This window comes from Eleutherodactylus coqui, chromosome 8 (genome assembly GCF_035609145.1).
Source record: "Eleutherodactylus coqui strain aEleCoq1 chromosome 8, aEleCoq1.hap1, whole genome shotgun sequence".
Taxonomy (NCBI): Eukaryota; Metazoa; Chordata; class Amphibia; order Anura; family Eleutherodactylidae; genus Eleutherodactylus; species Eleutherodactylus coqui.
In genome coordinates, this window is record NC_089844.1 from 138,709,886 (window position 1) to 138,722,097 (window position 12,212).

Genomic DNA, 12,212 nt, shown 5'->3' on the forward strand with positions numbered 1-12,212 from the left:
TGTGATTAATTAATGAGTATGTGACGTCTTATAGAATGGAGTCAGATGGCTCAGCATGATAACACCACGGTTAGATCAGATATAGCTACACCCTATTATTAGGCAGGGCCAGACTCAGATTTTATATAACGCTAATGAGCTCCCATAAAAGCTAATGTGCTGAAGTAAACGCAATGTGTGATTGTTCTCAGTGAGACAAACCAAGTCATCTTGTAGATATGATACCTTTTAATGGCTAACAAAAGTATTCGATGATACAGCAAGCTCTCGGAGATATCTCGCCCCCTTCGTCAGGCTAATGAATGAATCTAGTTTGGATGGCACATAATTATAACATACAGATGCAGAGGGGAGGAGAGGAGAACACATTCCTCCTGATCTAAATAAACAACACACAGAAATTTGAGACTGTTTTGCACTCAAAACCTAAAACAGCAAACAAACTGAGCCGAGACATAAATCGTAAATCAGTCCACTGAGCTCAGGACAGTTTTATGATGTGTCTTATCTCTCCTTCAACCTGCACATGGAAGGAGGTACAGTACGACCTATTGGATGGCAACATTATTACAAGTCAAGTTCTGAATTTTTATGAAGTTTTAAAGAAAGAAAAAAAAAAATTATGATTGGGAAGAGGACATCCCTCTTGACCTCCTTCAGACCTTTCATATTTTCCACTTATGCAAGAATTCCGGGCTGAGGTTCATTCCATTCTTGAGGGTATCCATTCTTGAGGGTATCAAACATGTACATGCCATAAATTTGTACTCCCAAATCCTTCTGTGATGTTGTGACTTGAAATTGCCCTTCAGTATAATAACTCTCATCTGCCCTTTCCTGACCACAAAAATGTTTTGCCAGGGGTAGTTCAGTCTTTCCCTCTCTAATTGAGTGGTGATAAGATCTCATCCTGGCTCTCAGTTTTTGTCCAGTTTCCCCGATTTAAAGCCCCCTAACAGGACATTCACTGCACAAGATCAAGTACACAACATTGGACGTGGAACATGTGAATGTCCCAGGAATCTTATAGTCCTGCAGTGTTGCCTGATGAAGGGGGCGAGATATAAATTAAATAAATCTTGTTAGTATAGCGCCAACTTATTCCGCAGTGCTTTCAGGTAATTTTTTTTTAGGCTTATAACTAGAGATGAGTGAACGTACTCGTTTCGAGTAATTACTCGATCGAGCACCACGATTTTCGAGTACTTCAGTACTCGGGTGAAAAGATTCGGGGGGCGCCGGGGGTGGGGGGATGTGTGGCGGAGCGGGGGGTAGCAGCAGCAAACAGGGGGGAGCCCTCTCTCTCTCACTCTCCCCCCCACTCACCCACGGCGCCCCCCGAATCTTTTCGCCCGAGTACGGAAGTACTCGTAAATCGCGGCGCTCGGGTGAAAAAGGGGCGTGGCCAAGTAGGTTCGCTCATCTCTACTTATAACGCTATCTATTGATAATTGTAAGGGAACACATGAAGCGCAGGGAATTAAATTAGCATATTTAGGTACGTGTTTTGTACGGGGAACGATGCTGCGCGCAAAAAAACAACCGCAGCCTGTCCTATTCTGGTTTATATTTCCAGATCAAAATCGCCTATTAGGGCTCCTTCACGATGGCGTATTGGCGAGCGTATTTGCAAACAATATACTGGAAATACAATACATTAATGGGTTAATTTGCATGTGCGTATTTGGCATGCGCGATTTCATGCGTATTTACGCAGGGAAGGAACACATCTTGAACTTATTAAACTAATTGGCCATTTCAATGGCTGAGAGCATCAGTGTTTTTTGTGCTCACAACTGCACATGACTTGCGTACGCAAAAAGTGTAGTAAAAACTTTGTCGCACCCAGAGATACACAACGCTTGATGTGCAAAAATGTTGCGCAAATATACATACGCTTGTGTGAATCTGGCCATAAATTGTATACACCCTTGTGAACGGGCTCTACAGACGACAGCGAATTTTGGTCCGTTTTTTGGCTGTGAAAATCATGGCCACAAAATGGGACAAAGCAATTTCAATGCTTTCGTTTCCACGAGTGGGATTTTCGCACGTTGATACTACTCGCAAAAAATCGCTCCGTGTCCTATTTTTTAATGTCCCTCGAAACGCATCGCCCATTGTGTGATGCGCACGCGAGTGCGATGTGATGCTTTCCATTAAAAACGTTTGCGATCCTCTATTCCACGTGAAACGCGTGCGTAAGGATCGGGATTTCACAGATTTTTAAATGAAAAACACCTTGAATCTGCAGGTAAAACGCACGCTAGCCAGAGTGAATGTAGCCTAAGGCCTGCCTCACACATCCATTGTGGGATGCACCGCAATTTAAATTGTGGCGCTTTGCCGCATTTTACTTTCGTTTACGGCCACAGCCGACGCCGGCATTTAGCAGGCCTCATCGTTGGTGAGGAGTACTAAGCGCTCAAAAATAGAACAGGCGCCGCTCGGAAATCGTGGCGTTGAAAAGTGCCTGTCTGAGCGGCTCCCACTGAAATCAATGGGAGCGTTATACTGTAATTAGCGCGGTGCTAAAAGTGCTGCGGTAAAAAGCGCCCGTGTGAAGGCGGCCGTAGGACCCGACCCAAGCCCCTGCGAGAGCAGCGCCTCACTCACCTGCTCCCGCAGCCCCGGATCTTTCATGTGCATGCGCAGACCAGAGCCGGCGGCCGGGGAGTGACATTTCTGTGCGGGGCTCTGCGAGACCCGCACAGAAATAGAGCATGCCGCGATTTGTTTTCTGCGCGGGATTTTGTGCAGACAAATCGCGGACGTCTGCATAGGATTGCGTGTTGTAATGCAATCCTATGCAGGCGTGTACGGGCGGAAATCCTGCGGGGAATTCCGCGGCGGAATTTCCACCCATGTGCAGGAGGCCAAGTGTGTTAACCCCTTCCCACTCCATGACGTACTGGTACGGGGTATGTATGAAGAGAGGTTGCGTACTGCGGGGTATGTATGAAAAGAGGTTGCGTGGCAACCTCTCTTCATACAGTGTGGGCGTTAGCTGTTTATAACAGCTGACACCTGCGGGCAATTGCCGCTATTGGCCGTTCGCGGCTATTAACCATTTAACCATTTAAATCCCCCGAACGATGTTCGGGGGTCCCGCACGCCCCCCCCCCGCGGTGAGATTGGGGGAGCCGTACAGGTGTCATGGCAGCCGGGGGCTTCGGCCCCAGGGCTGCCTTACCAGACTGCCTATCAAGCCCTCCCCGTGGGGTGGCTTTATAGACTGCACTGTTAAATTGCAGTATAACGTAATGCTATAGCATTACGTCATACTGCAGGAGCGATCAAAGCATCGCATGTTAAAGTCCCTCAGGGGGATTTCAAAGTGAAGTAAAAAAAAAATCAATAAAGTTTTTTTAATTGTAAAAAAAAAAAAGTTATCAAAGTTTAAATCACCCCCCTTTTGCCATATCTATTATTAAAAAAATCTAAATTATAACATAAAAATACATATTTGGTATCGCCACGTCCATAAAAGTCCGATACATCAAAGTAGTGCATTATTTTTCCCACACGGTGAACGTCGTCCGAAAAAAAAATAAAGAACGCCAGAAATGCACTTTTTTTAGTTACCCTGTCTCCCAGAAAAAACGCAATAAAAAGCGATCAAAAAGTCGTATGTTTTCCAAATTGATAGTATCGGAAACTACAGGACATCCCGCAAAAAATGAGCCCTCGCTCAACGACGGCGATGGAAAAATAAAAAAGTTATCGCGCGCGCAAAATGACCGCAGAAAATAATTGAAAAAAATTAAATGTCCTTGAAAAAAAAAAAAAGAGTAGTATAGTAAAAAAAAGCTATCCAAGTTTGGTATCGCAGTAATCGTACCGACCCATAGAATAAAGTTATCATGTCGCTTTTGTTGTCGTTTGTGCGCCGTAGAAACAAGACGCACTAAAAGATGGCGATATGTCGGTTTTTTTTTTTCATTTTACTCCACTTAGAGTTTTTTTTTAAGTTTTTCAGTACATTATATGGTACATTAAATGGCACCATTGAAAAATACAACTCGTCCTGCAAAAAACAACAAGCCCTCAAACAGCGACGTCGATGGATAAATAAAGGAGTTATGATAAAGGGGGGAGGAAAAAACGAAAATGGAAAAAGAAAAAGGGGCCGCGTCATTAAGGGGTTAAAAACGTGTCACATAGAAATGGATATTTTTATATTATTAAAAATCACACAAAAATGTCCAGAATGGTGGTTTTTATTCCACAATAATTGGTGTATATTTTAGGGAATTGGTATTTCTGTGGTTCTCGCACATTTTATACTGTACAGAGGCAGCTAGGGAGTGTCAGCTCTTGGGACAAGCCCCGCAGCTCCACTACAACTCCCAGCACTTCCTGACACGGTGGGGGTTCGGCCACAGCTGGCTGTGAGGTGATGAGGGGCGGGTCGGCAGGAGAGGCTGTGGGGCGGGCTGTGGGGCGGGCTGTGGGGCGGGCTGAGGGGCGGGCTGAGGGGCGGGCTGAGGGGCGGGCTGAGGGGCGGGCTGAGGGGCGGGCTGAGGGGCGGGCCAGTGCCGGCTGTGAGGCGGGGAGGCGCCTGGGATTGCAGTCAGGAGCCCGGGCTGTGAGTGCTGTGTGGTGACGGGGCCTCCCGGGCTCATCCCGCCGTACAGCCCCCTATGGATTAGCTGAGCTCCGGGACGGCACTTGGTTTCTCCGGCAGTTCGGGGACGAGGAGGGAGGCCGCCATGAAGAAACAGTTCAACCGTATGAGGCAGCTGGCCAACCAGACCGTGGGGAGGTAAGTGCGGCGGGGGTCCCGGGGGCCACAGTCCGCCGAGTACCGGCTCCGTGCCACCAGTAGCGCCGTGCCAGCTTCCCGGCAGACCTGCCCTATCTACCCCCGTGCCCCCGGGTATATGTGGAGGGCACACACCGCCCCGCTCACTTTATAATCTGGATGTGCTAAACTTCTCTCGAGTTTTGTGGTGAAGCGGCTATGGTGGGCGCCTGGGGAAGGGTCATGGCAATTGTGGTGGGATGGTCATGGTGGGCCCCTCTGGGTCAACTGTGGTGGGACGGCCGTGGTGTCCACCTTGGATTGACTGTAGTATGGCGGCCCTCAGGGTCATGGTAATTGTGGTAGCTCGACCATAGTGGGGTGGTCATGGTGGTCGGCCATTGTATGGTGGTTGTCAGGGTCACGTATGGTGTGGTGGTCACAGTGGTTGCCGGGGTCACGTGTGGCGGTCACAGTGGTTGCCGGGGTCACGTGTGGCGGTCACGGTGGTTGCCGGGGTCACGTGTGGCGGTCACGGTGGTTGCCGGGGTCACGTGTGGCGGTCACGGTGGTTGCCGGGGTCACGTGTGGCGGTCCCGGTGGTTGCCGGGGTCACGTGTGGTGTGGCGGTCCCGGTGGTTGTCGGGGTCACGTGTGGTGTGGCGGTCCCGGTGGTTGTCGGGGTCACGTGTGGTGTGGCGGACATTGTTGCTATGCTGGATTGGCTGGTGTGACCCATACGGCGACTACTCTGGTGTGGTGGACATGACTGCTGCCCGTGGTTGGTTGTAGGATGGTGGTTGTCAGGGTCAGCTGGTGAAGGGGTCATGGCCCTTGTGTTAGATTTGACTGGTGGCTGCGCTGATTCGGTTGTGATGTGACCATAGTCATGGTTGCCTGTGGCGTGGCGGCCGTATTGCTCTCATTAGATTGCCATGTAAGTGGGCACGCCTGCTCATGGCACTAGTTGGCTGTGTCTTCCAGTGTAAAACCTATAAAACAAACATATTTGGTCGAAACAGACTTTTTTCTTTCTTTGTGCGACATTCCTTTGAGCCATCATACGTTTAGACCGCCACTGATCTCTTACGGAGTCGCAGACCATCTTGTATGCCCGCTCTGCATGGGCAGCTGATGGGCCGTACTTGATGTTTATGACCATTCCAACTACATCTCTCTTGGATCAGTGGAGCCACAACCGCTGCTCCTCTGTAGATGGCGTGTGACGGGGTGGCGCCCTCTATCAACTATATCTAGAATAGAGCTAATTGGGCACCGCGTGGGTAGCTGCCTAGTAGAGCTGACCTTGGAGGCTGTTGGCGCCGGCGTAGTCAACTTTGTATTGTGAGAATCCACCAGAACTCTTTTTTTTAATTTTTTTTTTTAATCTTTCTTAGAAAAATGTCTGCTGAACTCCAATGCGGGCATAACCTGGTGTTTATTAGCTGCGCTATAACCCTCTACAGATGGGCGCCATCTTGGATAATATGGCGCTGCAACGCTGTAGTTACTTGTAGAGTACATCTTGGCGGCACGCAGTAATCCGCAGGTCTGCCCATCAGATCCCCATCCAGAGTATTTTTAGAGGGGTTGTGTTTCCCTTTTTCTGTTCTTGAGCCTTTTGAAGATCTCTGCTTGCTGTCAATGAGTTGTAACATCCTTATTTTCCACACTTGTCCAAGCCTTATCTTTCTCACAGCGGAGGGTGTTGTTACATTGTATCCAATCCCCAGTGAACTAAACACATCTGAGGCCCAAAGCGCTTCCCTTCCTGATTTGCTACAATGTATCAGTGCAGATACAATGTGTTGGTGTGGAGTGCGGGGGATTGTCTGGACTGGACACAAATGAGAGTGAGAGTTGTGCCCAAGAGTCTCAGCCACAACTGGCGTCGGGCAGCACACGGGCGCCTATCCTTATACTGTCCGATTTACTGACCTGCAGCACACGGCATGAATTGGCATGTTTATTAGATATAAGAATAGGACATGCCAGGCGGCGTCTTCTGTGCGGACTATAGGTCTGTGTGAAAAAGCGTCAATGTGCGTGCCCTCAGACTGTGTGTGTTAACATGGCAGCATACAAGCCCTAAATACACTACCCTGTTTCCCTGAAAATAAGACATAGCATGATTTTCCAGAATTTGAGGATGCTAAATGATTTTTCAGGCTTTTTGAGGATGCTTGAAATATAAGCCCTACTCCAAAATTAAGCCCTGCTAACAGTTAATTTTAAAAAAAGTCAATTTAAATAGTGTCCAGGCAGCTATACATGTAAAAAAGTTAAACCTTTTTGAACAAAAATTAATATAAGACACTGTCTTATTTTTGGGGAAACATGGTAGTATGCGAGCAGCCTTAGTGGTGGTAGGTTTCTCTAAGGCTATTCTAAGGGTTTTTTGGATTGCAGTCCTGAAAATTGGACTGATCTTGTTTTCTGTGATTACCATGGTTACATGTGGTGAAAACGGAGCGCAATCCTTGTGTAAATATCCCCTAAGTTTTCAGCCTCTGGATGGTTTCCATTCACCCACAGCAAGCGAGGAACTTCCAAATGGTGAGGAATTGAAACAGAAAGTATCTTAGAAAGTTGCAGAAGTTTTTGTAATATGGCGATTGCACTCCAGTTCCATAAATCCGGTACCTCCCTGTCATATTTGCTCTGTGCTGTTTGTGTTCACCATTTCCATCAGCCTGGCTCCATCACTTGCATTGCTTGCTGTTGTATCCCGGACCCTGTATGTAATAAGGCGGCGGTGTGACGATGTGACCCCTTATTACTAATCATTCCGGAAATAGCGTTCACTGTTTATCTTTAGCAACTGAACCGTATCTCCCAGAATGCATCGGCACAATGACTGGGAGCAGTGGCCCCCGGTGAGGCTTATGGGCCGACCAAGACTTTAGGCTATTTTTGATAGGGAGCAATTTTTAGCTCCTTAGTAACTGCACGAGAGGCTATTAACCCTTGTTACACTGCCAGGGTCCTCACTTAGCTTGTGCTGCAGTCAGAGGTTAATTAGATGGTTTTGCCCTTAAATTCTAGCATTTAAATGGACATTCCACTTTTTGCTGATTTTGGTTCATACACAATATGTAAGAGTCCAAAACTCCACAGATTTCAGTAATGAAGACACGGGATTTTGCCTATAACTGTTATATGGAGTCTCCGACACAGTGGGACTATGGGATTGCCATGGATGACATTATTTGGGGTATGCATAAGGCAGCATTACCATGGCCCCTTTGGGGGGGAGGGGGGGGGGGGGCGGTTGTCACTTCCAAGTCCTATATCAGAACCTAACAGATGATTTTTTTTATTTTTTTTTTCTGATGGTGAATAAAAGTAAAAAAAAAAATCCCTTTAAAGAGCCGTGCAGTGAAAGGTTGTCGCTCCCTGTGCATGAACCCGTCTCAATGGGAGGCAAGTATCCACATCGCTGGGGTGAATTGTGCCCACTGATTGGTAACCATCCAGTGGGTGCACAGCTACAATTCCCAGCATACCCTTTCAGCTGCAGTTTGTCACGGCATGCTGGGAGCTGTAGTTCTGCAACTGTTGGAAGCTGTTGCTTTATAGGGCATGCTTCCAGTTGGGCTATTGAGTATCCCATACTCATAAAAGGACTCTAATTTAAAGACCATCCCACCAATCCAGAGTTCCAGCAGAGTTCTCCGGTTTATGTTCTTAATACATCATCTGTTGGGTTAATGGTTTTTCACGTTAAGGTTACCATGGAGCCAACTTATTTTGCTTGGTCTTGGAGGAGTTTGTGTGGGTTGGTTTATAGCTCGCCTATAACAGGCAGCTATCCTTAAGATGTGCATCCATCCATCCATCCCATGGTCAGTGTTACTTCCACTCTGCAGGCCGATATATCATAACTTGTAATGAGGGCGGCTACACATTAACCCTGTCTGCACCCACATGACACTCTGTGGTTCTCTGTAGTCACCAGAATACTTACAATTCCTTCCCTATTAATAATTGCCAGGAGTATCTCACATGTCTCTCCTGGTACATCTGCTCTGGTGATTTATACTGTCCCATTGTCAACATGCATTGTCATCTTGGCCAGAGCATTTTATGGAGTCTTTAATTGAATCCATTTTAGCACTTAATTATAGAATTGAACTTTTTTTTTTTTTCCTAACCACGGACGCGCTAAAGATACTCGTTGTTGCCCTCATCCACTCCTGAGTCGACTACTGCAACTCGCTGTTCATTGGCCTGCCCCCTCACCAGACTCTCCCCTCCTCTCCCCTCTCCAATCCATACTAAATGTGGCAGCTAGACTCCTTTTTCCATCTAGGGGTTTCTCAGATGGCTCTGTACTATGCCAGTCACTGCAATGGCTGCCCATCCACTGCAGAAAGGCATTTAAACTCCTCACCCACAAAGCCCTCCACAGTGCCGCGCCACCGTACATTGCTTCCCTCCCTTCCGTACACCACCCAGCCAGCACACTCTGATCCGCTAAGGCACTAAATACCCCTCTAATACAAATCTTACATGCCTCCAGAACTTCACCAGAGCAGCACCGATCATCTGGAACGCTCTACCCCAAGGCATCCGGACCATCCCCAATGCACAAAATTTCAGACACACCTTAAAAACACGCCTCTTCAGGGGGGCATACCAAATCTCCTGACCTAGTCCCTCTGCCCCTTCCAACAGCTCCTAACACCTTCTACCCTGCTTATCACTTATGACCTCTACCCCTGTACCTCCTTACTGCCCCCACCCTGTTTGCCTCCTAATAACTAATTTCCACATGTAATTCCCATACTGCTTGTGTTTCCCCGTGCCTCACCTCCCCCACCCCTTGGTTTCAAACTGATTGTATACCACATGTAATTTGTTGTATTGTTTCCCGTGCTCTGTGGTAGGCACTGCGGAATAAATTGGCGATATACAAATTAAGATGATCCTAAATCCATCTGATCTAGGCTCCTGAGCTGTGCTATTTCATTACAGCACCTCTACAGGCAGGATGAAGTATTGTAGTTCCATACATTGTGAGATTGTTGAGCCTCGCTGTATATGTAGATAGCAGTTCATAATGGAGGGGTCTTGTCTAGACCAACTCGGTGCTATATAGGGGTCCTGTGGTATAAAGAGGCATGTCGGTACAGTAACAATTTTAAGGATGAAGACAATCCTTTTATATTTGTGGGTTCATTGGATGTTTACCTCCTTAGGCTCGGTTCACACTGGGCGGATTTGCCGCAGAAATTCCGTCCAGGAATTTCGCCGCAGCAAATCCGCCTGCGGCTGCTAATCCCGAGGTTAGCCAGCCATGGGGATGAGAGTTCTCAGAAATCTCGTCCACACGGGACTGTGAATCCGCGTCGTGGCAAAGCTGGCAGAAGCCATCGCTGCAGCGCGGATTTACCCGCCGCAGCATGTTCCTTTTCTTTTCTTCCGCTGCGGCCACGCTCTCCTCTACGGGAGCGCCTGCCGCAGCGGAAGAGCGAGCTGCTAGGCCACTTCAAGACCTGCGGGTAAGTGCCACGGGTTTTGAAGCAGCGCTTCTCCCGGCGAAAATCTCGCGTTTTTTCACTGCAGCCAAACCGCGAGATTTCCCCCGGGATTCTGGTGTGTGTGAACCCAGCCTTAATGTCCGGTGGTCCACAATCATGGCGGTCCTGCAGATGCTCTACAAGAGGAGGAGGATTGTGACTGTGTATCCCCTGCTGAATAGAACGGCATAATCCACAGTCAGCAAAAATGTCACGTGATGCAAGAACACAGGCGTGTAGCTGTGTGCCGAACAGCAAGGCCCAGCACAGAGGGATCTTAAAGAGCTGGGGAGCCTATTTCATGGCCCCCCCACACACACACACACTTTAAATGTCTGTGAATTGGAACATAGTTTACATTCCAAGAGGGCAGACTTGTCCTGATTCTATCAACTTGTACAACTGTGTTGGTTGGACTTTATCATGACCGGTTTTCAGTGTTGGAGTACAAACTATAAAAATTTTCTAGTCATTGACAGCAAGCAGATTAAGAATTGCGATGAAGTGTATAGTATGGAGTGTTTTAGACCTAGCTCTTGTAATCCTCCGAGCCTGTTGCCTTTCCTTGCACTTCGTGTCTTGGAGTCTGCAGTAATGTGGCCAGCACATGGGTATCTTGGATGCTGCCCAGCGATGGTTATGCTGCTTGATATTAAACATGTGGCGGCTGCTTTAGTACTTCCTGCGTCTTGTCCCTGGAAAGTGGAATGGGAGGATAAAATCCTAAAAGGAAGCTTGTATGGATTGTCATCCTGCTTTCCTAGAGTCCTGAACAGGAAACTTGTGATTGTGACTTCTAGGAGCCTGGGAAAGCTGGTTAACTAGTATGAGGGCTGGAATGGGAAGCATGTTGGGTAATAATTTCATGTGTTCTAAGTTAGTAGGAGAGGAGCCTCTTATCTCATGACCATGGTGGTTGTAAAAAGCGTCCTTCGCTCTGGAGGATTGGTCCTGTCCTACATTATTACACTGACAGCCCATTCATGTGAAATGCCTCTTTTTCCCTATGGAGGTGCTGCTGAAAAATTAAAGCCACCCCTCTAGCCCAAACAAAGGTTGCCATCGTGCTTCTCTGACTACCCCATACAGACTGTGCATTAGGATGCATTGGTCTAAGCACGCACGGATACCGCTGCTGAATCCCACAGTAGAATCTGTGCGTGCCCGCAGGCATGGGGAGCAAAATAGATTTTCTTACCTCTCCAGATCCAGTGCGGCTTTCCTCCGTCACAACTGGATCTTTCTAAAGTATGGCAGATGTGACCAGGCGCACCGGCTAACGCACCCGACACATGCGCAGTGCTTTTAATTATTTTTTAATTCTTCAGATATCCTCCTTTCCTGCGGATCCATGGTCCATCCACAGTGACGGCTGCGGCAGTCCGCAGATCAGACGGTTTCCACTGGCTTCAATGGAAACCATCCGCGCAGAATCCACAGGAAAATGGAGCATGCTGCGATCTCTTCCTGTGCGTGTGATCCGTACACTAAGAGAAAAATTACATCTGACTGCTGTTTACTGTCTTGTGGATGCTAATGCCTCCCTGTTGGTGGCTTGATTTGTGGGTCTCCCGCACGGGTACCGCAAATCGATTCCGCCCATGGACATTGGGTCTAAAACACTACATAGTAACATAGGTATGTTTCAGCCTTACACACTAGATCCATCTAGTTCCGCCTATTACCCCCAGTGTTAAGGCAAAAAGCCCTAGGAGGTAAAATTCGATTTTCCTACTTGTAAAAAAATAAAAAATAAAAAATAAATTCCTTTTTAAACTCCAATCTGGCAATCAGAATATAGCGACCCTTTTCTAGTAATCAGTGACATAAATGGGTTCTTTTCATGTGTTTTCTGTCCATATTGCAGTCAGTTGCACTCAAAGTTCCTGCGTTAATACAGGGTCAATTTACACCAAATGACTTATCATGGTAAGCGAGGTCAGAGT

General features: G+C 47.5%; 1 protein-coding gene across 4 annotated transcripts in view; it reads left to right on the top strand.

Moving 5' to 3' along the window:
• The first annotated feature begins 4,557 nt into the window (after positions 1-4,557).
• The window catches only part of ARHGAP17 (Rho GTPase activating protein 17), a 131,460-nt gene continuing 123,805 nt past the window's right edge, over positions 4,558-12,212 (top strand). For all 4 annotated transcript variants that reach the window (XR_010786414.1, XM_066576546.1, XM_066576548.1 and 1 more), the window contains exon 1: positions 4,558-4,765. Coding sequence is in view for 3 of the 4 variants with exons in the window: in XM_066576546.1 (XP_066432643.1) it covers positions 4,713-4,765 (53 nt within the window). In the remaining variant the exon portion in view is untranslated. The remainder of the gene's footprint in view (positions 4,766-12,212) is intronic.